The sequence below is a fragment of the Pyricularia oryzae genome, chromosome 5 (assembly GCF_000002495.2).
Source record: "Pyricularia oryzae 70-15 chromosome 5, whole genome shotgun sequence".
Classification (NCBI taxonomy): Eukaryota; Fungi; Ascomycota; class Sordariomycetes; order Magnaporthales; family Pyriculariaceae; genus Pyricularia; species Pyricularia oryzae.
This window is the reverse complement of record NC_017852.1, coordinates 3,981,225-4,006,289: the sequence shown is the minus strand read 5'-3', so window position 1 is coordinate 4,006,289 and position 25,065 is coordinate 3,981,225. Positions and strand designations below refer to the sequence as shown.

Sequence of the window (25,065 nt, the reverse complement as noted above, 5' to 3'; positions counted from 1 at the left end):
ACAAAATCATGGTTTTGTAACCCCCTCTTTGAGGGGGCCCATATCATACAGCCCCCAAGTACTATTTATTTAGTTAGCTACCTTTCCTAGCTAGGTAGGTAGGTAGGTACCTACAGTAATGTACTACACTGCTGCTAGTACGTGGTATACGGTACTTTGCATGTGTGGTACTAGGTGGTCCGTCTTGTTTTAGTATGGAACAAAAGGACGTAAACCAAGGTAAAACAAATCCAACGGCCCGTCGCGGACCGGAACTTGATCCATCTGAATTCTAAACGCCATTTATTTAGGTAGGTGTGTTCACTGGTCACACCACCACCGCGCAGACTTGGCCCTCCTGCTCCCACCCAATCAACCTTAAAAGATTTAGCTTCTGCGATGCATGTACGCCACGTGGATCATATAATAGCCTCCTTCTTCATCGAGAAACCTCTCTCCATGATCAGCGTCCGCCACCCGCATACTGCATACCTAAACCGGACTAAAACAAGTGACGCTATCGTAGCACTGGGGATAGAACAAATCAAGTTTGGGATAATTATAAGGTAGGTAGGCATACGTATCTATCTACCGGGCTAATGCAACCAACCCCAGAGCGTTCATGAGTCCGATAATCCGAACGAGGGTTTTTTTTTTCTTTTTTTTTTTTCTTCAGACGGGGCATACCCTCCAACAGATACAACAGATAGACATCAAAATGCCCAACCCAAAATTCATGGTACACTAGTAAAAGACACCGCAAGTCCTGCCAAAATAGGAGCGTTTTCCCGATAATCAATCCGACTCTCCCTCTCTCCTTCCCCGCGCGCTAGGGGCTGGTTTATCCATTTCGGTGAAATGCAGGGTCTTTATCTCCCGAGGTCTTGAACCCCTCTTTTTGGCAGGAACCCCCGGGGAAGGAAAAGAATGGTGGCGGTAAAATAATAATAAGAATAATAAAATATATGTTGAGGGCTTGAGAAAAAGGAATTGAGAGTAGAAAGAAGAAAAAAAAAAACCAAAGCCCGACGGGTTTCCTGATTTGGCATTTCTGGGGAACCCTTGGTCCCCTAGGAAAACTTGCTTTCGGCATGTGAAGTTGCATTGAATGATCGACGATTGGCACGAGGCATTTCAGGGTTGGTCGAAATGCCTAGGCAGGTACCGTAGTACTAGTAGTAGTAATAGTAGTATATAAAAACAGGTACCACTTAGTAATGCGTTTTTTTGCATACCTAGGTCCCTCCCTACCTGTACCTAGCTACTGTGTTCTAAGAAAGACCAAGGTATATTGGGGTACTGGTCGAAGAATCGATCCAATCGTAACGTCTCGTCACATGTCCACTTTGGTATGTCTTATGTGATTGAAACATGACATTCGGGGGGCAGAAACAGTTATGAAGATTGGGGGGAAACTCATTCCCAAACGTCAACCGTACTCTTGCTCGAAACTTTGAACCTCGAACTAGGATGGTTGGGTTGTTGGGGAGCCATGGGACAGGCGCATTCATCGTATTCATGAACTGTTTTCTGCTTATAATTTTGCTCCAGCGCACTTTCCTTTTCACTCATGCCAACAAATATTAGTGACGAACATGTATGTCACGAGAGTTCAGGCTGGCCAACCAAACCGTTCTTTGCGTTGGGAGACCCCTGCCGAGGTTCGTTTCGTTTGATGTGCAAACACTGTGATGGCCGTCAAGTCATGGAGATTTTTTCTTTTCTTCTTTCTTTTTTCTTTCTCTTTTTTTCTGTGTCACACAAAGAAAGTACATAAGTAGCAAAAATTGGGTTGTATGACTTGCACGATCGATGTGCATGTCCAGGGCTTCAAGCCCATGCATCGCCTGCTCTAATGGTATCTTTCCCATGACCCTGTAGAATACCACACCTGGATCTTTTGTAGTGATCCCCGCTGCCCCTACCTCCTGCTTTTCATGTACCCCCTATACGACCAGAGTTTACTATGTACCAGATCCCCCTCCATCCCCCCTTCTTCCCTGCTCACCCACCTCACGCCCCAAGTGCCCCAAGTGCCCCAAGTGCCCCCAAGACGTCCTTGGTCTCCACGACCTGGGCAAACTCACCATCCAAGCTGGCCAGGCTGACGGCATGGACCGTCTCGGCGTCGAAGCCTCCCCTGGCAAACGTGGCCGTGGCGTCGCGCACGACCACGACGCCGTGCACGCCCTCCCCGTTGCCGTCGGGGCCGCCCTCGCCGCCCAGCACCTGCAGGTTGGCGGCGAAGCGCACCGTCGTGCTGACGCAGTGGTCGGTGGTCAGGCCGAGGACTACCAGCTGCCGCACGCCCGCGGCCCGCAGGCGCGCCTCCAAGTCCGTGCCCACAAAGGAGCTGTTGTGGTGCTTGACGAGCACTGCTTCGTGGGGCCGCGGTGCAGCGCAGGGGTTGGCGGCCACGGACGGCGTCGACGAGCCGGCGATGCGGTGGGTTGGGTGCAGCGCCGACGTCGGGGATAGGGAGTGGTGGTGGATGTGGATTATCTGGACCGCGTGCTGACTGGGAGTGCTACCTGCGTCTGCTGGTGCTGGTGCTGGGTCTGTTGCTGTTGCATGGTTGGTTTCCAAGCGAGTATTGTAGGCCCTCGCCGCGGACAGGATCGCCTCGACGTTGCTTTCGAAGGAAGGAGTGCTCCTGGACTCGCCCCAGTGGGTGGGGTGCTTGAACCCCTCTTGGATGTCTACGAGGAGTATCGCCGTTGGGGTGCTCACCGCCGGGCGCATCGTTGCAGCCGATATCCCACGGACGGCCGGGCTAATATGGGGGGCAGTCTTTTTTCTGATGCGCGGCTGGTTGGGTTTAGGGATTGGAGGGGTTTCGATGATCAGGTGGTATTTGTTGCACCGATATATGGCGTCCTATATCGCCAGTAATATCGCTTAATTGAAGCTTTTAGGATGATGCTCGTGCCGAAATAGCGTTGATGCAACAATGGAGTGTGGTGTATAATTAATTATTCAAGGACATGCGCGTAAACCTTGGACTGTGTTGGGAAATGTTGAAACAAACTTGTATGTGACTTCTCTCTAATTTGGAATGATCGCATATTATTATTCGCATTTTATGGGTTGACAAAAACCAGCAGATTTATCAGCTTGCTAGTGAATTTTGACTCACATTGATGCTTGGTAATCATTGAATTGAGACAAAACCAACATACTAATTAGACTAGAACTAGACCTAGAAATAGTTCTAGAACAACTTAGTATAAATATGGATATCTACACACACACACACACACACACACACACACACACACACACACACACCAAACATAAGCCTTTGAACCGATGAATAAATACCACATCTTGACGTACGAACCTGAGCTATATACAGCAACACTGACAAGAGACGGAACCCTCTGTAACTTTTACTACCAAAATACACCGGCAAAGTCCCAGGAATATCCTCGTCAATGGCACCGTCCTTGTTTAATTACACCCGCACAACACTAAGATACCTGCTAATACGTTGCAAGAAACCCTAACCGCCTTCAACTCGCATCAACGGGGGCAGCCACGGCAATCCCAATCTTGGGTTGTGTCTAAAAGTCGACAATACAAAGTTTTCCAAGGCGCTATGGGGGATTTGGGGCGGGCAACAACAATAAAGTTTGGGCATATTTTACCTCGACGTCGTGGCATCCAACGTTTCCTTTCCATGTATCTTAGTATTTTATGTATATTCGGTCCAACACTGCACTGAAACTGTCGCTGAAACTTTTCAGGGGCGGAAAAACCAGACAAAAAAAAAAAAAAAAAAAAGACAGTTTTATATGGGATTGGAGAAATTAAAAAAGTGACATTGCTATTTCGTCCAGAAGTGAACCGGATTCGCTTCTCCGAGGGGGGTGGGTAGGAGAAAGCTCATCAACGGATGACACGCAGTCGATCTATGTCACGGACCTTGAATCTAATGATCGCGGGGCTCAAGACTACGCAGTAAAAGAGTGGTCCATCCAAGGGAGCAGTTTCGATCCACAAATCTTTCAGGTACAATGTAACGAATGCATGTGCCATAGTATGCAGAGTCTTGACTCGATTTTAGAGGATAAAATGTCGGGTTTTTTCCACAACGAACAATAAATAACAAAGTCTCCACGCACAAAGGATTGATATTGGATTGCAGCTCCCTATCTTCCAACTGCCGGTATAACCCGGTCTTGGCGACTTGATCATCCCACCTGTATAGTACCGCAGTACGACGCTGCTACCTACCTAGGTAGGTACCTTAGGTACCACCTATATGGCGATCGTAGGTAATTTCAAGCCGACCTTGTATAATCCCCCGCTTCCTGGGTTTCCGGCCTGGTGACTCGTGAGTGGTACACTAAGCTGTACTACTATAATTCAATATACTATCCATACTTTTTACAAACACTCCATACACATCAGATAGATACCTAAAACATATCGCGACTTTACTGGTGAAGGGAACCCAAACAATGTTGAAATCCAAATGATCCGGTACAAATCTCCTCGACTAGCCACTCGCTCCTCCACAAGGTACCACGTAATATCGATACCAGCTCCACATACGTCCGTGCCTTACATACCACCGCTGCCACCGTATTTACCACGTGCATGTATTTACTGAACCTTCGACCTTGATGGCCGGGAAAGCCGGAATATTGTAGTATAGCGCCCATTATAACAAAACTTGGTACGCAGATTATCTGCACCACTTGTACCATATCTGAGCCTCCCTTAGCCAAGCCAATAAATACACCTTATGGTGGAATACTATATGTAGCATTCTACTCCTTTCCACGTACTATTTATTGTAGCTCAGCAACAATGCAAAGCTCCCAGCCGCCCTTGTTACGATATACGCAGGGCACGCAAGCCACTATTGCGTGCCGTCGCCCCGCCCGGTGTTGAATGTTCAGCCGAGAACCTTTTTTTTTCTTTCTTTTTTTTGTCTCAACCTACAAACCATTGGTCCCTTTCTTGGCACAAGATCCATTATAAATCCATCTGAACGTCGGTATATGATGCGGTTATCTCGGCTAAGAAGGGTTGTTGTTTTATAGCACAGAAACTTTTCTGTAAGCTTTCCTGGCCCGCGGCAGCAATCGCTTCCCTTTACGACTCCGTAGAAAGACCCTCCCAAAAAGAGCGGTAAAGACTGGTGCTGTAGTCAGGGCCGTTGTAGGTTGTGTCTCAAAACCATTCTTTCTCATGCCCATTTTGTTTCGCCTCCTCGCGCAAAAAATGGTTTGCTGGTGGGGTTGCGTAGGAATATTACTCCAGTCTAATTTCTTAAGCAATATATTTCCACTGATACGCAGTGGTAGTATTCGCAGTAGTAGATACCGAAGCGGAAAAGGACAAGACATGCTGATACCTTGTTAAATGTCAGAAACAAACCCACGTCGACGCTACTAGGTCTAGAGTCAAAATGAACAGGGCTGTCCGTATCAAAAAAGGGAAAATATCCACTTTCAAACATTTTACCCAACTCCGAAAAAAGATTTGTTCTTGGCTTTTGACACCGACGATCACGCCATGCTCTCAAAACATACCTTGCTCATTTCGTACTACGTACCTATACGTAGATACGTCGGTATCCATGAGGGAAGCACGAGGTGTATCGTTAGACCAAGGTTCGTGCATCATTTTTGTTTTGTCCCAAGTTCTTTTTTACATTCGTAGACTGGAAAATCCCTGAAAGAAGGGTGACGTCCTTCGGCGTAAGCAAAAAGACTAAAAAACCTGGTGACAGCTTACATGGAGAGACATGAATCGAGTGCCGGTAGATAGACTTTTTATTTTTGAGTTGACAAGACGCAAGAACAGCAAGGCATTTTCTTCCCACTCACGCGACCCCAAGGCCAATAATGACAATGACAGTGTCGATCATCCCTCTTTCTCCCTCTTTTTCTTTTCTCTCTCTCTCTCTCTTTCTTTCTGAAAGCGGTCCGTGCCGGAGTGTGATACTGAGATACCTACAGTAGACCAGCCCACCGGTACTTTTGGTTAGCCTTTTTGTCTCCTCTGGGATGGAAATGAAGGCAGTGGTGATTCAAAACCCTGTCGTAGCACCTTTCGTACCGCACGACTCCTTGAATGTTCGAGGGAAAGAAAGAAAGAAAGAAAAAACGAAAAAAAAAGACGTGGACGTGGGCGTGGATACAAACAACACTTCTAGAAGAAAATTGGAAACAGGGACGCCCATCATCCTCCATGCCAGGTCTGGTCCTAATCATAGACCTGAATATGCAAAAAAACTGAAATCAACTTGCACACACCCCCATCCGCATAATTATCGGAACTTGCGGCCGCAACCACCGAATATTCCCTGAAACATGGGACGAGGAACAAAAACCAGATGGTTTGCTTGAGAGCCACGTATTTTTTTTTCTATATTTTTACACCAACATAAGCACCATCCCTCCTGCATTTTGTTTTTGTCTCGGTTGACCCAAACAGGACAAGCCTTTCTCAAAGGGGATCTTTTGATGATCATCTTGTTGTTATTGTTAGTCGCAGGGAGAGCTTCGTATTCCCGTAATACCTTTCAACGCCCCCCTCTTTTGTTTTATTTTATTTTATTTTATTGAGCGCGATCACCAATTGTGAGATCAGAAATCCATTAGCCACGCGGATCAAAGTTAGTAGCCCCGAATATGACAGTGTGAGAAGGGCCCCCCCTTGGAAGAAAAACAGGATATACTAGATTGTGGGATCATACTTCGCAACTTGGTAAAGATGCATTGATGCTCATGTACGAGTCTATGCAATAGAAAATTAACGCGCAAGTAATTATGGCACACCCACCAGGTGCCTCCCCCGATGTTTATGATCTTTTAAAGATCATCGGCGTCGACACTCTTGGCTAGACAACCATAGATATGTAAATCAAGTGTCAAGTTCAATCATGCGATCGCGGCTAACTGCACCAAATGGGCCGATCTTTTGACAACCTAGGACACAGTCTATGGGTCTATGCTTTGTTGTTACAAGTAAATCGAGGGCTTCTGCGAGTCAACTTCCCCAATAAGGAACAACAGAGTCCTGCGCCGAATCTTTGCATTGATTCTTTCTTGTTCAGGGACAGGAACCTTATTGATGTCGCCCACGTGAACCATAACCTCCCATGGTTTGTCTCTTGCTCATCTAATCCTCATCCCAGTTCTACAAGATAATAAGTTAGTTATGGTCCTAAAAGGATGACTCCAAAATACTGGCCGAGGCAATGGAAGGTAACTTACCGGGTTCGGTCCCGGGGGCTTCGGGCCGCCGGCTTGCCTGGCTACAATAATCTGGTCTACGGAGAGAACCGTCCTTGCGGCTTCTGTGGCAAGCTTGATGGCCCATTGCTTCGAGACGAGAAGATCCAAGATGCCCTCTTCTTGAGCATCCAGGGTGCCAGTGCCGTCCTCGTTCTGAGTTGTGTTAGTAATTGCCATCGATCTGATACTCCAAATGTTTATGCGTAGGGCAGCGTACCTCGATGTCGACACCAGTAGTCCACTTCTCCTTCTTGTGTGCAGCAGCATATAGCCTACTCAACACCTCTGTGGCATCCAGACCTGCACTCTCCGCAATAGTCCTGGGCACTACCTCGAATGCCTCACCGAACTTCTTGATGGAGTATTGTGACAGACCTGCCGTCTTGTCGCCAAAGGCTTGAAGGCGCTCTACGAGCTGAATCTCGGTGCAGCCGGCACCGGGAACCAGCCTGGGGTCCTTGGTGATGGCCTTGACGACGTTGACACCGTCATCAACGGCGCGTTCGATGTCGTCGAGGTGGTTCTGCGTAGCGCCACGCAGAACAACAGTGGCTGTCCTTGTTACATCGTCCTCCTGACGGAAGACGGTCACGCGGTCGCCACCAATCTCTACTGTCTCCACAATGTCCACAGAGCCCATCTCGTCCGGCATGGGAGCACCGAGCCTGGCCAGAGGAGTGGCACCAACGACGCGACACACTCTCCTGAGCTCAAACTTGCTGAGAATCTTGATGCAGAGGATGCCGTATCGGTTCAAGTAGTGCATGGCAAGCTCGCCAACCGTTGACCCGACAACGACTACCCGGAGGCCGACGTCGTGCAGCTCCTTGATGGCGGCCTCAAGCTGAGCCTCCTCGCCCTTGCTAAAGTCCAACATTTCCTTGGCGTTCTTGAGCAGGACTGTGCCCTTGGTCTCGGTCTGGCTGATGTCGATCGGGCAGGTGTATACACCGACCTTGGCCTTCTTCGCCTTCTTGACCGATCCATCGGGTTCCTTGGAAAAGACCATACCCTTGACCACGCGGCTCTGCTCCAGGCCTCCGCCCATGATCTTGACCACGCGGACGTTGTCCACGTTGAAGTTTGCCGGGTTCTTGGGCATAACGGCCAGGACGGCCTCGGCGACCAAGTCGGCCAAAAAGTCCTCGTTACCGTTCTGCTTGCTTGCAATGACCGTCCTCAGCGCTTTGCTAAGCTCCTCCTCGCTGCGAAGCTCCTCAACCTTGTCGACCTCGAGCTCCTCCAGCGTCTCGAGGGCAAAGTTCTGAGCCCTCTCGTAACCGGTGACGATGTCGGCAGTCTTGAGACCCATGCGCAGCAGCTCCTCGGCCTTGCGCAGCAGCTCGCCGGCAAGGACGATGACCAGGTTGGTGGCGTCGCCCATCTCGGCATCTTGCTGCTGGCTCGCCATAACGAGCAGCTTAGCGGCGGGGTGGACGACGTCGAGCTCGCGCAGGATGGTGGCAGCGTCCGAGGTGAGAATCATCTTTTGCAGGTGGTTGATGACGATCTTGTTGCGGCCGTAGGGGCCCAGCGAGGTCTGTACCGTCGAGGCGATGGCCCTGCAGGCCTCGATATTCCGGAGGACTGCGCCATCTTCAGAGTCGTAGCTATGTCGGGGGGAAAGGCGGTCGGGTCCATGTCAGTGACGTTGTGTGCGGTCGAGTGGCGGTGGTGGGGGACAAGGTGAAGAAGCAGCTCGAGCTTTGAGGTTTGCTGTGGTCGCAAACAGTCTAGACTTACTTGTTGTATCCTCCCTTGAAGAGACCCGCGTTCGGGGCATTTGGTATATTGAGCGACATGGTGATGTGTCTGATGCTGCTCTCTTCCCCGGTGCGTTCTGCGCGGCGGATGATCCCTAAACAACGGCGTCGAGGGGTCGGAGCTCTGAAAAAGTTGTAGTGGAGGTCAACACTGCAATTCGCATACTGGAGGGCGGGGCTCCAAACTATTGCAGCCAATCAGACACCAGATGGCAATTTTGCTAACCTGGCGGGGAGATGGCGTAGGGGACCCTAGTCGATACCTCTCTGCATTTGACGAAGAAAGGTACCCTTCCAGCTTAGGCCTTGGCCTGGGCGGAGGTAGATGAATGTAGACAGTTTTGTAGAAGTAATGACTGACCGAAATGCAGGGCGGTCGGCTTCACTTTTCGCGCGTCCGATCTCCAATCCGCGTTGTCAATTGATTCATCTCTCTGCCGCCTCACCAGTCACATCGTTTTCATAAAGAGCCGAGGATCGGAAAGGATTGATTGACTTTCGCATCATCGAACGGACCCTTGTAATTTCATCACAACAGCATCAGCAAACGCGGCCAGGTCCGACCCAAACCAGCCAAACAAAATGGCTCCCTGTAAGCTTCAAGCCACCGCCTGCACCTTCCAAAGTTCTTCCTTGCGTTTGTCACTTTTGTCATCCAAGATTCAACATCTCACGTCAACAACTCTGCGCTACCTCACCTACCCTTTCCTCACCATCCCATACAACCCAACCCCCATCAACACAACCACCACAGCATGGACGACCCAGCTGACGATCGCAACGGCGGCGAAGCCAGCACAGCGACGCCCGCCCTGCCGCCATCGGTCGAGGAGGCCTACCGGCGCAAGTGCATCCAATTGAAGCAGCGTACCGCCGAGGTCGAGGAGGCAAATGAGGCCTCGCGCATACGCCTCTCACGCCTGAGCCGCCAGGCCGAGAAGATGCGCATCGAACGCGCCTTTCTGCTGGAGCAGCTCGCCAAGCGGACCAGCACCAACGTCGAGGACTCTGACGGCAGCCCGAGCCCTCCACCGACGGTAAGTTGGCACGTCTACATGTACCTGTGTCTATCACTATGTTACATTTGCATATTGATTCCCGGGTCTCTGCCATCCTCAAGATGCTAATGCCGTAACTCTGGAACCATATAGCCCAAGGAGAAGCCCCTGAGGACGAAGCGAGGTCATAGGAAGCTCTCCACCATGCCGGGGACGGAAGCCGGCGCCGCCACACCCGGGTCTAGCTTCGCCAACCCACCCGAGCCCGCCCGCGCCGGCAGCTCTCAGCTCCCAGCCTCCCCGACCAGCGATGCCTCCCCGGCCGCCAACGGCACAGGCGCCAAAAATTCCAGCAGCGCTTTCGACGTGTACTGCGCGGAGGTTCGACCGAGCGTTGCAGAGAAGGAAAAGGACAAGGACAGCGTCGAGGAGGAGCTCGCGCGCCGCTGGAAGGAACTGTCTGACACCGACAAGGAGCCGTACCAGACCAAGTACGAGAAGCAGCAGAAGGAGGCGGAGGAGAAGCAGCAGGAGCAAAAGGACAAGAAGAGCGCGGCGGACAAGGCAACCACCGCTGCCGGCGCCGATGAGTCCGAAAAAGCTGCCGAAGTCAAGGCCGAGGGCAGCCAGCCGCCAGAGGACAGGCCCAAACCGGCAGACAAGGGCGGTGCGGCGCAGGACGAGGATGTCGAAATGACAAACTACGATACGGAACCAGAGGCTACCCCGAGTGCTGCAGGCGGAGATGCCAAAAACTGAGTCCTGTTTGGTTATAGATTTACTGATGGGGCGTGGTAGTCGGCTTGTGGGCCGGTCATGTTTCGAGACTTGAATTCGGCTTTAGAATAAAGCGGGTTCTGAAAATAGTGTGTCTGAAATACAGACCGCTCGAGAGACGGCACGGTATCGGGCGATGAAATATCGTGAGTGCCCATGTTTGAGTGCGGTGCTTGACAGGAATATGGGTTGAGAGGAGCTTCAACATACTCTGCTTCGTCTTCCAGAATCGCCATTGATCATGGCTTTATTCAATTAACCCAAGAATTGAGGACCGCAAGATCCCGAACCTACGCGTTAGGTTTGTTTGTTTATTTTATATTGGGAGTAGCACATGTTTGTGGGTTTAGGAGTACGGCGCTAGCAATCTTTTTAAAACTCCAAACCTCATGGATGGCTCTCATATTTCTAGTACGCTGAATATCAACATTTTGGGCACCAAAATGCCTTCTAACTCTATCCCTTTTCAAAGCTCATCCTGAACGTAACTCCAAATACAAAAAAATGCACCAAAAAGTCTATCCTGATAGTATTTCGTTTGAATACGCCGATCACGAGGCTTCCGCCTCCTCAGTCGGCTCCTCCATCTTGTCAACTGCAGCCTCCCAGTCATCCTCGACCGGCTCGGGCTCGGGCTTCTTCGCCTTGGGCGCCTCCGGGGCTGCTGGCTTCTTCCTGCCCAGAGCCAGGAAGACACTACCGGGCTTTTTCGCGGGCGGAGGAGCAACCGTGCGCGGACGAGCTGCAGCCCGCCCGGCAACGGCGCTCCATCCACTGGCATCGGGCCCACCGCCCGAGCCGTGGCCCTCCCGTCGTACTACGATGCCGGTCGGGTCCACGTGACAGAGGCTCACATTGCCGGCTAGGCCAGTCTTCGTCATGGTCTTGGAGACGGCAGGCTTCAGGGATGTGAGTGCATTCTCGACGGCTACGGGTGTGGTCGCAACTCCAGAGCGGGTGATGTTGGCTGCAGTGGCGGGCGGCGGCTTGGCCACGACCAGCACCTCGTCCGTCGCTGGGAGGAACGTGGTAGAAAACGTCAGCGACATGGTGTTGCTGCTGGACAAGTCGGCCGCCAACGCCTTGTCCACCTCGTCAATGGTAAGTCCAAAGGTCAACTTGGACAGGACGAAGGCGTTGAAGGGCTGGAGAGCCGTCGTCTTGGCCTGCTGCTGCGCCGCGCTGCTCCTGGCAACCGCCTCGGCCTCGGCAGCAATCTTGAGCATGTTGACGCACTGGCCGAGCGTCTTGCGCGGTGCCGAGACGAACCGGGGCGTCTTGAAGATGGAGACGTGTCGGTGCGGCTCTGGGTCCTGGCTCTCGCTGTCGAAACCGTAGTCCTCAGCCAGGGCGTGCAAGAATGCGCGCTGGTTGGGCTTCATAGGCTTGAAACGAAGGCGCTTCTCGGCCGCATCTGAGGCAAAGACGCGGAACTCGCGTTCCTGAGTCTGGGCCCAGCCGACATTCTCGCGGAACAGTTTAAGCGTCGTCTCCGAGTACGGTATGTGGTCGTCCGAGTGGCTGTCTGGATCTATGTTGAGCGCGTCTGCCAGGCGTCGGTTCCTCTTGAGCCGTAGACATTCGTCGTCGCATGTGAGTGGTTCGCGGGGTTGCTGCTCGTAGAGTGTCGCCAGGCACAAAACCTCCTTTTTGCGATTTTGGCATTCACAAGTAACGAATATCTTGGACTGGCAGGGCTTGTCCTCATTGCAAACCGCAGGGTAGTGACACTGTTGCAAACAGACATGCTCACAGTTCTTCCGTGGCTTGCCGCACTTTTGCGAACAGTTGGTCCTCGCCGTGTCCGCCGTTTCACATTGTCCGGGCCGATGACAGGGTAGACTACACCGATGGCCACAGGCCAACGTCTTACCGCAGACCAAGCCACAGCGGACCTCTTCGAACCAACACGGCTGGTTCTTCAGTATCTGCTTACCGCAGAGACAGGGCCTGTCAACTAGGAAAGGACACTTGGGACAAGAGTCATCGTCCCCATGACAGTTGTGAGGGACGCGCGCATGGCCGCATCCTGTTGGCCGAGTGCATTCGAATCTACAATCGGGAGGACGTGTTCCACACGGCTGAGGAGGATAGAGCACCGTCCGTCCACAATTGCAGGTTATCTCGGAGAAGATTGCCTCCAAGCATGACGGGCAGGGACCGCGGTGACAAAGCTGAGCACATGTGTGAGTGCCGCACTGGAAGTTTAAGTGTGTTAGCCATTGTCCAATTACTGTCGTGCTAGATGAAACGAATTCCCCATCGAGCGGGTAAGTCGATACATACCTTGAGCTGTCGACCGCATGTCCGCAAGCACACATGTTCCGCCTCAAAGTCTTCCTGAGTCGCTGAGTTGTTGCTCGTTTTATTCTTCCTCTTCGCGGCCAGCCTTTCAGATGCCCTCTTCTCGCCAGAACAACACTGTTTCCCACACTCGTGCCGCCCACAGCTCATTTGAGTCCGGCAAGTCCGCTCGCACTCCAAGAACCCGGCCTCTTTCTCTGCCTCGTGGCACAGCATCTCCGTAGTTGTTCGTCCGCACCGGCACGGCAACTCCACTGTTTGCGTGCAAGGGCCGCATGATCCCGGACCGCATTGTTCCAAGCATGTGTGACCACATGGCAGGACCTTTTCGCACATCATTTTGCATGAAGGTATCGGGTCCTGACAGGACTGTCGAGGCCGAGGAAGTATTTCACTCAATTCCGTTTTGCCACATGGGCAGTGGAGTACCACATCCGGAGATAATGGACAGTGGGGTGCCTCTGCGTCCTGAGGATGACATTCAAGCTCGCACGTGTGATGGCCACAGTCATAAGGGCGCTCACATGTCGAAGAGCACTTGAATGATCCCTCAAACCAAGTATCTTTATCTGTCTCCTCCTGATCCTTGAGCTGACCGTGATTAAAAGATTGAATAATCTCCTCCCGTTGCGAACAAGGGATTTCCTTCCGAGTTTTGCCGCAGTAGCAAACGCTGTCTATCAGAAGCTCACAGCTTCCACAGAGCCCTTCATGGCAAGGCTGCTCGCACTGATGCTCACCGCAGGGCAAGTAATCGCCGCAAATCTCGTTGCAGCTCCAACCTTTGGAGTAGTCGGTCTCGGTACACCGTTTCGAAGTTTCATGCTTGCCGCAAAAGCATGGCCTTGATGGTCCCATGAGCCCACATGGTGGACATGGTCCAGCGTGACACTGCAAACCACACGGGTGTGGACATGTCGGCCTTGGCCTCGAACATGTCTGCCCGCAGGAATGAGCCGGCAAGCTAGGGACCGAGGACGGGTTGACATCTTTGCCACACCAGCAGTGGTAGGAGCCTGGCGGATCCTCGTGGCTAGAATTGCACCCAGGGCACCGCCACGAGGGAATCTTGCTCGGGTCCTGATTCTGATCTGCTTTGGCAGTTTGGTTTTGATGCCACTTCTTCACGCAATGGAGGTGAATGACTGTCCAACAAATGGAGCAGGACCATACCCTTGATGATCGAAGAATCTCGGTCATGCAAATGACACAGTCATATTGTCGGTTGTTGATATCTTCATGGATGCGGGTCGGCAAGTCTGGCGCCGAGGATTTGGCAGGCAACACAGCCGGAGGTGGCGGCTGTTTAGGCTGAGACCTGTTCGAGGTATTAATAAGCCACTCTTATAGGGAAAATATCCAGGGCCAACAGTACACTTACCTTCCTTGCGGGGGAGCATGACCAGGTACGAACTCCGGGGCATCACCACTTAGGCCCGCCGAGCCTGGAGCTTGACCATCCTGCGACTCTGTCAAATGACCACCAAAAACTCGCCTTGACGGCATTGTAGAGCCTCCTCGCCCACCCCTACCCCCACCCCCTCGCTGGCTCTGTGCCTGTCCCCCTCGGCCACCACGTCCGCCACGGGCTCCACGGCCCCCTCGGGAAGCACCCCGGGAACTCACGGATGGTGTCGCATTCTGACGTCCGTTTCCATCCTGAAGATTCGTATGTGGGCTGTTGTTGTTGTTGTTGTTATTCGGCGATCTATTATTATTTGTCGTCGATGCGTTGTTGTATGATGTCACGTGCGCAGGAGCATTATTGCGTGGGTTTTGATGGTTTCCCTGTCCCGCATCGGCTCCCGCTACTGCAGTTTGACCTCCTCGACCTCTACCCCGACGAGGACCTCTGCGTTGCCTAGACCCCCTCTGAGTTTGAGACTGACTGCTCGATGAAGGTTGACCTGATTGGGCTTGCACTTGTACTTCGGCCATCGTCGAGTGCGCGGGTGGCAAGTTGCCGGCGGCAGGGGATTGTCCCCACCGTTCTGACAATGTTTTAGAGGGCAGCTTTGACGATAAAATTTGGGTTTCACCGTTGTGATTTGGCTGCACAGGATTAAAACGCAATTTCGGTAGATAGCAAAGGTAGAGTAGAGTTGGAAATAGTAAAGAGCCACAAAATTTGATAGAGTTGTGTTGTGCAGAATATCGCAGGGTCTGTGTCCTTGGCGATTTGTCTTTTAAGATGTCGTTGACAGATCGTGCTGTAGGTCTCACCGATCAATGGGATCAGAATGAGTCAAAATTTCCTAGCTCTATTTGTAGGTAGTGTAGTCCAAAAGGGAAGGGGCAAAGAAAATACAGATCCAAGCGCCACAAGTGGGCAAACTTTGTCCACTGACAATTCGCCACATGATTTGAATCTTTTCAAGCAGACTTATTACAAATGAGTTCATTCTCAATAATCATTTCACAGTATTTAACTGATTTTAATTTTGTTATCAAGATCAATCCTCGTGTCTCGGATAGCTTGCGCAGTTATGGGGCCTGCCGAGATGCATTCTCTTGTTGGCGATGTGGGGTTTGGTCAAACCCCAATCTGGTCCATTCTCTATTACAGATGCAAATTCCACAATGGAGTCTGCAATCGCACCTGTACACATGGCAAAGGCAAAGCAAAATATCACGGCTTGTGGTATTTGAATTTTGCAGTCTCAACAAACGCCAATGCCATCAAAGGTTTCCATAACTGTTGCGGCAACTTGCTAGTTGTGCGGGTATATCATCGCCCATCCATATCCTCCTCATCCGACCTTGGTCTATATCTCATGTACCCATTGCATGAATCATCTCGACTTTAACCACCAATCCCAACAAATCGACCACGACGACGTGTAGGACGTTCTTCCACTTCATCCTCATCAATAACCTCAACGTCCTCCTCTTCTTCCATAATCTGGGTTTGGCTTTTCGTGGCCCCTTTGGACTTGCCATCGCTGACATCCTTGTCCTTGGTCTTGGTCTTCTCCGCAACTTTCGCGTTCCCATTGTCAGGGCCCGTGCCCAGAAGCTTCTTCCGCTTCTCGGATTGCACCGCATCCGCCTCCTCCTGGATGCGTTTCTGCTCAGCGTCGTGCGCCTCTTGCCTTTTGCGATGCTCTTCTTCAATGTCGGCCGTTGGCTCCAGTGCCTTTCCTGTGCGCGTTTGATATTCGGCTAGATCTATCATGACAACTTTTTGTCCTACGAGAGCTGCATTAACCCCCGTTGGGTTGTGTCTCTCCTCGCGGTTGAACTTCATCTTGACGTGGCGTCTCATGCGGCCAGGAAACATGTTGGCGATGGTCTGGAAGTCGGTCCCAAACATGCGCAAGTACTCGTAGAACTGCTGTGTTTCTTCCTTGGTCCATGCGTTTGGACCTTTTATTTTCGTTGGGCGCAAATAAGTCGCCTGGTTGGTCATACGCGTGAAATCATTTTCTTCAACCTCCTCCATATCAGCATGATCAACCATTGCTGCCGCATGTCGATCGTGCACCAGGGACGCTTGGTTGATGACGATCTCGCCATTGATAATCTCAAACTGCGGGCCCAGCGCCGCTGGTTGTGTCGAAGAGCCACTGCCATCGTTGGCGCCCGTCGCAGCTGCAGCCGTTTCCAAGCTCTCCGGGAATTCACCATTTGCCAAGGCTGTGGCTTCCTCATCACCCGGCGTGGCGCCGCCATTTGCTTTTCTGAGACGTCGTTCTTCTCGCTGCTTTTCCTGTAAAGTCTTCATTCTGTCGCGTAACTCATCGTGACGGCTAAACTTCTTGCCGATTCGTAGATCCTTCGTAAGTTCTGCCATGGTCAAGCTACTTGGATCTATCGCCCGCTCCTCGGCATCTTCTGGTGTGACTGAGCGTTCCTTCCGCGGCTTTTTTGAGGATTTCCTCCTTGTTCTGACTTCGCCAAGGCCATTGGCATCATCCGTACTATCGGCATTGCTCACAGCAACACGAGCATCGCGACTCTTCCTTGGTTTTTTAGGTTGTGTGGATGTGTCGCCATTTCCATCAGGAGCTGCGGTGACAGTCTTCCTAGTTCTGGCCTTTCGTTTTGGTTGAGATGGACCGGCGTCGCCATCTTGCTGGGAATCAGCATTCGCGGATGCTCGTGATTGAGCCTCTGATAATGATTTTTTGGTTGTCCTTGCTCGCTTTTTCTGAGGCCCAGGTTGGGACGAGTCATTGGATTCTGAAATTACTACTGTGGAGTCTTGCGCTGTGCTCTTGGCCGTGCGACGGCGCTTCGGGGAAGGGACTGCAACGTTTGCATAAGATGGTACAGCGGGAGCGGCCTCACTCGAAGGCGTAACTGGTGCGCCACGCTTTCGTGTTGCCGCGATCGGTCCACTATCACCTGGGGAGCTAGTTATTTCCGGTGTGATGATGGGATTGTTTACAGGTGTTCCAATATTACTGGATGGCCCCGCTGATAATAATGTCTGTGATCGGGAGGCCGCGTCTATACTCGGAGGAACCGGGAAAGTCTCAGTCACGGCCGCATCCTGGATGATGTTCAATGGCTCTGAAGCACTCGAGTTTGTAGGCAATTCAGAGTGCGTAGGCTCTGACTGTACGGGCTGGGTCGACGCAACATCCTTATGTGTGACAATTGGTGTTGTAGTCTGGCCGGTTGAAATTTGTTCAGAAGGCACACCAGGTGTGCTAGCATCTCGGGGCGTGGATTCGCGTATGCTAGCGTCGTCCGGTTGTGTGGCGATATGGGAAGTGGCCTGAGTTGGAGGTTGTTCCGCAGAAACGACTATCGCCGGGGTCTGGGCACTGCTTGAGGGTTTTGTGGTCTGAGTTTGCGTACTTGGAGCCTCGGTGATCGATGTCGGAGGCGTCACGGTAGTCTGCGAAGGTACGGAAGAAGTCGCATTGGTGCCCTCTGATGTAGAAACCTGAGTAGGTGTGGGTGTCGGGCTCGGGACAACCGCAGAATCGTTCGAGGCGGGAGGCTGGGTGGGAGCAGGAGTGCCTGACTGGCTTTTAGCTGCAACCGGGGCAGGATTCCTGCGAATGCCGGCCTTCGGCTTGAAGGATGGGGCGCCTTTCTTCTTGAGCATCTTGAAAGTTGACCTTATCGGTGGGCCGAGGAAAGGCTTTTTTTTTTGAGCACACGAGCTGCGTCAGGTCGCTGGTCGGCAGCCCCTCACGTCCAATCTTGAGTGCGACTCATGACCTCTTGATGACTGGCAGCCTGAAGGTGGCGGTCTGTTTGTTTCGCAGACAATGCGATCGCATGTAGTCGAAGAGATAGATAGTCGCAGGGTCAAGTTCGGCTCCGTGTTGTCGAATGAACAAATAATTACTAGGTAGACTAAGGATTTTCCCAGAGTTTCAACTTTGACAATCAGGTCGCGTCCGAACCTGCTGCAATGCTCCATAGAGGATGCGGGGCTGCGCTCAAAAGGAAACTCAGGCATACGACGCTAATACTATAGTGGATTAGCGGGACCCACTAGCTCAGGATGGATGCTTGGCCTACCGCTTGGTCATCAATCTGGCTGGCTGTCGACTGTGCATTCGGGGGCGTCAAGTCGAAAAATCAGCTTTGCTGGAAACAAGTCTCATTTCGCGGTCTGCAACCCCAACAACACAATCCAATTCCGCCATCCTTAATGCCCTCCTGGTTGTCGCCGTCCAGGTTTCTTCCTGGTTAGACGAAAGAGTCGGCCATCATCGACTGATTGTCGACTTTCCAGCCAATTTTTGCCGACGCGATATCGACCTTTTAGGCTTCAGGCTTCCCTCCCTTTCTCATGCCTGTTGCTACGTCTTCGCCAGCCGTTTCACACCCTTCTGGCCTTTCAAAAATGGAGGACAGGAAGAGGCCAGCCATCAGCGCGACTGATGAAATCGCTCCTCCCAGCAAAAGGCAAGCAGTCAACGGAACCGTCAAATCTCGGGATGATGGCGAGTCAAGGGACGAGGCCTGGATTGAGGTAAGACCATTCGTCGGCGACAGCACCACCTCTCGTGCCACTGTTTCCAGTACTAGATGCATTGCAGCCGTTGGCGGATTCCTACGGTCGACGTTGCTGTCATTACGCGTCGTTTTGGCGATAAAACCGCAGGCTCAACGAGTGTAGCGAATGCACTACGTGTTCTGTGCTGATCCTAGGGCATGCTGCCAAAAGCTTGCTCTATTACCAGGTTCAGAATGCTCACCACATACCTCAAGCCATTCGCGATCCCTTTACCATACATATACACGTCGTTATTACGCTCGCGCGACATTTCCATTCCAAAAGTTGCAACAAACTGATGCCTTGGCCATAGGACTTTCAAAAAGATGCAATCTACCGACAGATGCTTGAATACCGCCGACAAAAAGCCACCTTGGAGACTAGATTAGAAGAGGTGACGAAACGTTCGACGCATCACGACGACCACCTTCGGATAATAGATCAATGGTTTTTGCAAGTACGTGTGCTATCTCCCCGGGGCGCTCTCGTTGATAAACACATCTGACGGTCTCCAGATGCTCGATGAAATCGAGCTCCTCGCTCGCGGCTCTCTTTCATCAGATATAGATTGCAAGGGTACGCCGGTTATTTTCCTGCGAGTCTTCCACAAGACCAACAACTAACCCATGACCTACAGGAGAATCGATATTGTCATCAACCGCCTTACAGTTCAAAGATTCAGAAGAATTTCAAGAGCACCTGGGGGACAAGAAGAAAGTCATCAGGTCGAAACTTGAAACGCTTTTTGGGTTAATAACAGCATCACGAGACGTCAAGTCTGATGTTTCCGAGCTGGAATCCCAAGTTAACAAGCTATTAGCTGCGCAGAAGGACCTCGTCATTAAGCTCGATAGGTCCAACGCCGAAAAGGATGCGCTGTCTGAACAGTTGGACACCGCCACCCTTCGATACGTCAAAGCCGAGAAAAAGCTGGATCGCGCCAAAAGCGTGCAGGTGCAGAAGGTTGAGCAGCAAGCTCAAGCTATCGCCTCAGCAAGGCCGCCATCTACGGAACGTTCGACCGAGGAACCAAAGTCAAATGGACATTCCGAAGCTCTTCAGCTCAAGTACGATGAGGCTGCTGCTGTTCTTGCAACACAGGAGAAGCAGATAACCGCTCTCAAGTCGGATATCAAGAGTTTGTTAGAAGAAAACACTTCACTGAAAGCTCGCAAAGAAACGGTTACCGACGAGGAGTATTCGAGGACGGATCTTTTCAAGCAGTTCAAGCTGCAAAATGAGGATCTCATCAAGAGGGTCAACACTCTAGAGGCCGTAAACAAGCAACTGCGGGAAGAAGCCGAAAAGTTGCAAACCGAGAGGACGAGCTATCGCGAATTACTCAATCGGGAAGCTCAAGCCATAACATCCGATCTGGAGGACCAACTGCAGCAGAAGGACCAGGATCTTACTCGTATAAGGGCCTCACGAGACGAACTCAATGCACAATTGGCTGTTCAGAAGTCTAAGAATGAACAAGAAATTGCGTCACTGAAGCATCTGGAGGAGCTGTCAGCAGCCAAGGATGACAGGATAGCTGGGCTGGAACAAGAGGTGGAAAGGCTGCGCCCGGCCTCGGACACAGCAATGGCAACGTCTCGTGAAGACCTTGAATCCATGGCCGTGGCTGACCTGATCGCCCGGTACATGAAGCTGGAACGGGATTATGAACTGATCCAAAGCGAGGTGCCTTCTGTCGAGAAGGCGTACAGGAAGGCAGTGGCAGTTGCACAGAAGAAGTTGACGGATTTGACCACGCTCGAGACGAAGCTGTCGAATGCGATCACGGACCGAAACAAGGCCGATCAGAAATACTTCGCTGTGAGACGAGACACAGACGCGCGAATCAACGAGAACAAGGCACTCCAGCATCAAAACAAGACGAGCTCCACAATAATCACACAGCTTAAGGAGGTTGAGGCACATACCAAGATCCTTATTGCCAACATGGAGAAGCAACTAGCCGAGCTGAAGCAGTCCAACGTAACGATCCTCGAAGAGAACCGCAAGCTTAAGGCCTCAAGCTCGGATGCTTTACGACAATACGAAGCACTCAAGAACCAGGCCGAAACCTTGAATAAGCTTGTCAAGAACAAGGACTCTGTGGCCCTGTCGTTGAAGGACAAGGCAGCATTGCACGAGACTGAGCTGGAAAGGGTCAAGACTCGACTGGAGCATGCTCAGAAAGAGAGGGATAACCTTAAATCCAGGGGATCTGGCGGTGCTTCAGCTGAGGATGATTTAAGGGTGAGTACAGGTCCCCCCCCCCCCCCTTTCGGTGGCGGAATTGCTGACATGGTGACGACTGTGCGCAGAAATTTGCTCTTTGCAATGTGTGCAACAGCGAGTTTAAGAACGCAGTGATCAAGACATGCGGGCACGTGTTCTGCAACGACTGCGTGCAGAGTAGGTTGGCGAACAGACGGCGCAAGTGCCCTTCATGCGGCAAGGCATTCGACAAGATGGATGTCATGACCGTGCACATGTAATGACAAATTTGGGCGGAAGTGGCATATACATTAAACTCAAGTCTCGGCCGCGAGCACATCACTGCCGGCGATATGAACAATGTCGATGCGGGATAGAGAGGTTATCGGGTGCCTGATCGTTGTTGGCAAACTAGAGCCATTCAATGGGCTGTGCCGAGAAGCAGCAACCCTTTTTCTTTTTGCGATCAGCTTACCACAAGCCATACAAGCATGTTTTGGATCGATGTACCTCTAGTTATGTGTATAAACAGGAATACAGTCACGAGAGCTAAGAAAGCAAACAAGGATAGATTAAGAGGATGTATGGTGTCTCGAAGTCCTGCTGTAATTCCTGTATGATAGCAAAAAAATAATCATATCTATTTATTTGTCTAATCCGAGTGAAGGTGGCTTTCAGGAAGCTCATCGCCTGCTTGTGCCGCCGAAACCTGTGCTTTCATACCGGGCAGAACTTGAACTGGATCCAGAGCCGCGGGATGACGAAGGGCCAGCACCACCTGCTCCGCCCCAGGAGCTGCCGCCACCCCAAGTATTTCTGCTGTTACCAAAGCTTCCATAGCCCCGATTGTTGTCCGTGTTGTTCCGTCCACGGTTCCCAGCCATGTAACCCGCCGCAGCCCCGCCAGCCAGGCCACTCCAGAATCCAGGTTGCCAACCACCTCCACTGCCTGTAGGCTTGTTGCCGGGATACGGAGGAGGGGGGTCGTTCCATCCGTTACCACCGCCGCCAAAGAAACCCGGACCGGGACCGCCGCCACCACCTCCACCACCCCAGAAGTTGTTACGTCCTGGGCGCGGACCACGGAACTCACCGGGTTGGGCAGTGAATGCACTGTAGAGAATCCAGCAGACGACGGCGATGAAGAAGACCCAAAACAACCAGGCAGGCAAGTTCCCGTCGCTTCCACCACCGCCGCCGCCTCCGTCGAGATCCGGGTAGCGGCGAGAACCCTCCTCGGTCAAGACGAGCCTGTATTCGACGCCGCAGGAGCCGCTAAGGACGTAGGGGTCATCCGGGGAGCTGTAGCCCTCGCACATGACCTCGGTGCTGCCGAGCTTGAGCTCGGGCGGGAGCGAGGCGCTGCACGACCACTGTATGTCCTCAGAGCCATAGCCGGAGCCCTGATTCACGCAGCGCATGGTGTCGACCTCGTGCAGCGCGCACACGGCCCGAGACGACACGCACTTGAGCTGCGGCATGGCCGCCACCCGGCGGTGCGAGGTCTGACGGCCCGCGCGGAGCGTGAGGGATTGGACCTGTGTGGGTGTGTTTCATGTCAGGGTCGGAGGGGGAAATGGATTGGTATTGATGGTGGTATGAATAGCAGATTCAGGGATATTGACTTACATCAGATAGGAGGATGGCGTTCTTGGGCTTTGCGGCGGCGGCTGGGGAGGCAAGGCCGCTTGAGGCCACCAGGAGCACGGCGGGGTAGAGAAAATCAAGCAACATTACGAAAAGAATCGGTGATGTATGTTTTGGCAAGTCAGGTAATTGACTCCTTATTGATAGGTCTTACACCGTCCGTTCGTACCTAATTCGCGTTGTGTGCCAGTTGTCTGGGCCGACCGTGCGGATTGTTTACTTGACGTGCAGCAGACACACCGTTCGTGATACTAGCGTAGTTTCGAACGACCCAAAAAATAAATTCAAATGACGTCGCGTCGCGAAACCGGCGCAGTTTCGATTGGACACCGCACGAAATAAAAAATGCTGGTTCTAGCAGTTTTGCGTATACAAATGTTGGATGCGACTCTTGTTTACCTATTTCGTAGAGGCATTGCCACAGATCTTTGTCCGTTAGTAAAGGACAGCTGGCAAGTTTGGGCCACGAGGCTGAGCAACTGCGATAGCTTTTCCTTTGTCACGTTTTCTGATTTGCTCCTTTTTGCCTCCTGATTTGGTAGCCAGGGAGGAAAGTTCTGATCTAGTTCATGCTTCTTTGGTGGCAGATTGGCAAAATACTTTTGGTTCAGATGACACGAAAAGGTTTAATTTAATTGCATGCGTTAGCCGCCGCAGGGAATTTTTGACCTGAAAGCTTAGCATAAATGAGGTTTGTAGTTCTTGATGTCGTCTGAACATAAAAACAACAACAGATAAGACGTGCCTGGCATTTCACCCATTCTGTACCAATTATACTGGAGTCACATATGCACTTACATTTCAACACATTATCACGTCTTCTAGAGCCTACTATTGGTGGCTGATCACATCCGAAATCCTTTCCGGCTCCCGGTATCTCTCAAGAAGAGAGACAAAGCGCGGCGCTATCAAAATCCATGGGCCGATGAAAAAGAAGTGCGGCGCAAAAGAACTGCAAAGAATGGGGTCATCATTTCGGACTCGGGTTTTCGGGCATGTCCACCAACCGTTGATTTGCTGACCTCCCTCCACCCAATGGTTTAGGCGAGATGCCGCTATCGCGGTAGTGAGGTGGGCTGGTCTGCACTACACCCGGTCTAGTCATGCGACACGAAAGAAGAAGAAGAAGAAACGAATGAAGACGATTCCTTGGGTGAGCAGAGACGGTGACTCAAAAACATAAGCTGGCATGGTATCTGGAACGATCGGCGCTGACATTGTCCCTCTTTCCGCGAATACAGTATGTGTTATATTATATTGAATGACTCAGACACCAAGGCACGTACATTTCACAACTTGTGTTGGTTGCGCGAGTTCAACACTTGTCTTCGTCACTACTACGATAACATTACAAGGAGTGATGTATCCTCCAACGTGGAGGAGCATTTCGCCTCGCCATGTGGGAGAGATCTGGGGGCGAAACCACTGGAGTCAGTGGAGTGAACGCACGCACGCACTGGGGAAAACGGGTAACTTTTTGATTCGAGTTCGATTGAATTTTCCCCACGGGTGGGGTTTTCGGTCACATTGCAACACCGAGCTGCGATTTACATGGATGTTACGCGGCAATGCGGCGACTTTTAGGCACGTAAGGGATGGACCTAGCTTTGCAAGCTTTTGTTCCTCATTAATTCCCCTTTCGACAAATGGAGCGCCGCAGACAAACTTGCGTGGCGTTCAAACCTTACCGACTTTCAGTAGGTAGTTGGGCAAGCTGAACCTGAAGGAAGGAGGTTTACCTAGAGGTAGGCTAGGTTGCAAGTCTAGTTCTAGTCTAGTTCTAGTTCATATCGGGGTCGGGTTCGCTGGGCGGATTTAAGGTAAAATGCCCGTCTTACACCGGGGACAGCTCTGTTTATTGTTTATTGTTTATTATTCTATCTTTTTCTTTTTTTGTGGATTTTCTTGTCTCGGTTGCTCTCTTTACTTTTGACCTCAGGCTAGAGCAACGCTGTAGATTCCTTGTACTCATGTTACGCCATCCCTTACTCGCATCATGGATCTCGAATCACAAATACCAAAAGGGTACATCTCGGGTAAAAAGTAAGCGACCCAGCCAGTGAAGATAACACCCCCGGAATCGGGATTAGCGTAAACGAGAAATAGAAGCAAAGAAATTTCAGTGGTCATAGATTCAGGTCTCGGACACGTACGAAGTACGTACTTCGTACAGA

General features: G+C 51.6%; 7 protein-coding genes across 7 annotated transcripts; 2 read left to right on the top strand and 5 right to left on the bottom strand.

The window, feature by feature from the left end:
• Positions 1–1,682: 1,682 nt before the first annotated feature.
• On the bottom strand, positions 1,683–3,059 carry MGG_11658 (isochorismatase). Its single transcript, XM_003718949.1, has one exon. It carries the CDS (start codon positions 2,719–2,721, stop codon positions 1,993–1,995), a length of 729 nt encoding a protein of 242 aa, XP_003718997.1. The 5' UTR covers positions 2,722–3,059; the 3' UTR covers positions 1,683–1,992.
• Positions 3,060–6,799: 3,740 nt separating this feature from the next.
• On the bottom strand, positions 6,800–9,115 carry MGG_00135 (T-complex protein 1). Its single transcript, XM_003718948.1, has 4 exons — positions 8,976–9,115; positions 7,450–8,842; positions 7,212–7,385; positions 6,800–7,134 (listed from the first exon to the last, which is right to left on the bottom strand). The coding sequence occupies exons 1-4, from the start codon at positions 9,032–9,034 to the stop codon at positions 7,117–7,119; spliced, it is 1,644 nt and encodes a 547-aa protein (XP_003718996.1). The 5' UTR covers positions 9,035–9,115; the 3' UTR covers positions 6,800–7,116.
• Positions 9,116–9,283: 168 nt separating this feature from the next.
• MGG_00136 (uncharacterized protein) lies at positions 9,284–11,289 on the top strand. The gene is made up of 3 exons (XM_003718947.1): positions 9,284–9,587; positions 9,788–10,032; positions 10,147–11,289. The coding sequence occupies exons 1-3, from the start codon at positions 9,578–9,580 to the stop codon at positions 10,750–10,752; spliced, it is 861 nt and encodes a 286-aa protein (XP_003718995.1). The 5' UTR covers positions 9,284–9,577; the 3' UTR covers positions 10,753–11,289.
• On the bottom strand, positions 11,067–15,274 carry MGG_00137 (NF-X1-type zinc finger protein NFXL1). The gene is made up of 3 exons (XM_003718946.1): positions 14,456–15,274; positions 13,057–14,392; positions 11,067–12,968 (listed from the first exon to the last, which is right to left on the bottom strand). Exons 1-3 carry the CDS (start codon positions 15,010–15,012, stop codon positions 11,322–11,324), a joined length of 3,540 nt encoding a protein of 1,179 aa, XP_003718994.1. The 5' UTR covers positions 15,013–15,274; the 3' UTR covers positions 11,067–11,321.
• Positions 15,275–15,312: 38 nt separating this feature from the next.
• On the bottom strand, positions 15,313–18,412 carry MGG_00138 (uncharacterized protein). The gene has a single exon (XM_003718945.1). The coding sequence runs from the start codon at positions 18,131–18,133 to the stop codon at positions 15,878–15,880; it is 2,256 nt and encodes a 751-aa protein (XP_003718993.1). The 5' UTR covers positions 18,134–18,412; the 3' UTR covers positions 15,313–15,877.
• Positions 18,413–18,587: 175 nt separating this feature from the next.
• On the top strand, positions 18,588–21,905 carry MGG_00139 (E3 ubiquitin-protein ligase bre-1). The gene is made up of 5 exons (XM_003718944.1): positions 18,588–19,012; positions 19,350–19,493; positions 19,552–19,612; positions 19,674–21,283; positions 21,352–21,905. The coding sequence occupies exons 1-5, from the start codon at positions 18,830–18,832 to the stop codon at positions 21,523–21,525; spliced, it is 2,172 nt and encodes a 723-aa protein (XP_003718992.1). The 5' UTR covers positions 18,588–18,829; the 3' UTR covers positions 21,526–21,905.
• Positions 21,786–24,115, bottom strand: MGG_00140 (uncharacterized protein). Its single transcript, XM_003718943.1, has 2 exons — positions 22,874–24,115; positions 21,786–22,782 (listed from the first exon to the last, which is right to left on the bottom strand). Exons 1-2 carry the CDS (start codon positions 22,976–22,978, stop codon positions 21,928–21,930), a joined length of 960 nt encoding a protein of 319 aa, XP_003718991.1. The 5' UTR covers positions 22,979–24,115; the 3' UTR covers positions 21,786–21,927.
• Between the last annotated feature and the right edge of the window lie 950 nt (positions 24,116–25,065).

Coding starts and splice junctions, on each gene's coding strand:
- MGG_11658 (XM_003718949.1), bottom strand. CDS start 2,721: ATGCGCCCGGCGGTGAGCACCCCAACGGCGATACTCCTCGTAGACATC.
- MGG_00135 (XM_003718948.1), bottom strand. CDS start 9,034: ATGTCGCTCAATATACCAAATGCCCCGAACGCGGGTCTCTTCAAGGGA. Junction 8,843..8,975: donor TTCAAGGGAGGATACAACAA/GTAAGTCTAGAC, acceptor CCCCCGACATAG/CTACGACTCTGAAGATGGCG. Junction 7,386..7,449: donor CTACTGGTGTCGACATCGAG/GTACGCTGCCCT, acceptor AACACAACTCAG/AACGAGGACGGCACTGGCAC.
- MGG_00136 (XM_003718947.1), top strand. Junction 10,033..10,146: donor GCCCGAGCCCTCCACCGACG/GTAAGTTGGCAC, acceptor GGAACCATATAG/CCCAAGGAGAAGCCCCTGAG.
- MGG_00137 (XM_003718946.1), bottom strand. CDS start 15,012: ATGGCCGAAGTACAAGTGCAAGCCCAATCAGGTCAACCTTCATCGAGC. Junction 14,393..14,455: donor CATGCTCCCCCGCAAGGAAG/GTAAGTGTACTG, acceptor TACCTCGAACAG/GTCTCAGCCTAAACAGCCGC. Junction 12,969..13,056: donor CATGCGGTCGACAGCTCAAG/GTATGTATCGAC, acceptor TTAAACTTCCAG/TGCGGCACTCACACATGTGC.
- MGG_00138 (XM_003718945.1), bottom strand. CDS start 18,133: ATGCTCAAGAAGAAAGGCGCCCCATCCTTCAAGCCGAAGGCCGGCATT.
- MGG_00139 (XM_003718944.1), top strand. CDS start 18,830: ATGCCTGTTGCTACGTCTTCGCCAGCCGTTTCACACCCTTCTGGCCTT. Junction 19,613..19,673: donor ATCAGATATAGATTGCAAGG/GTACGCCGGTTA, acceptor CATGACCTACAG/GAGAATCGATATTGTCATCA. Junction 21,284..21,351: donor CAGCTGAGGATGATTTAAGG/GTGAGTACAGGT, acceptor GACTGTGCGCAG/AAATTTGCTCTTTGCAATGT.
- MGG_00140 (XM_003718943.1), bottom strand. CDS start 22,978: ATGTTGCTTGATTTTCTCTACCCCGCCGTGCTCCTGGTGGCCTCAAGC. Junction 22,783..22,873: donor ACGCCATCCTCCTATCTGAT/GTAAGTCAATAT, acceptor ACACCCACACAG/GTCCAATCCCTCACGCTCCG.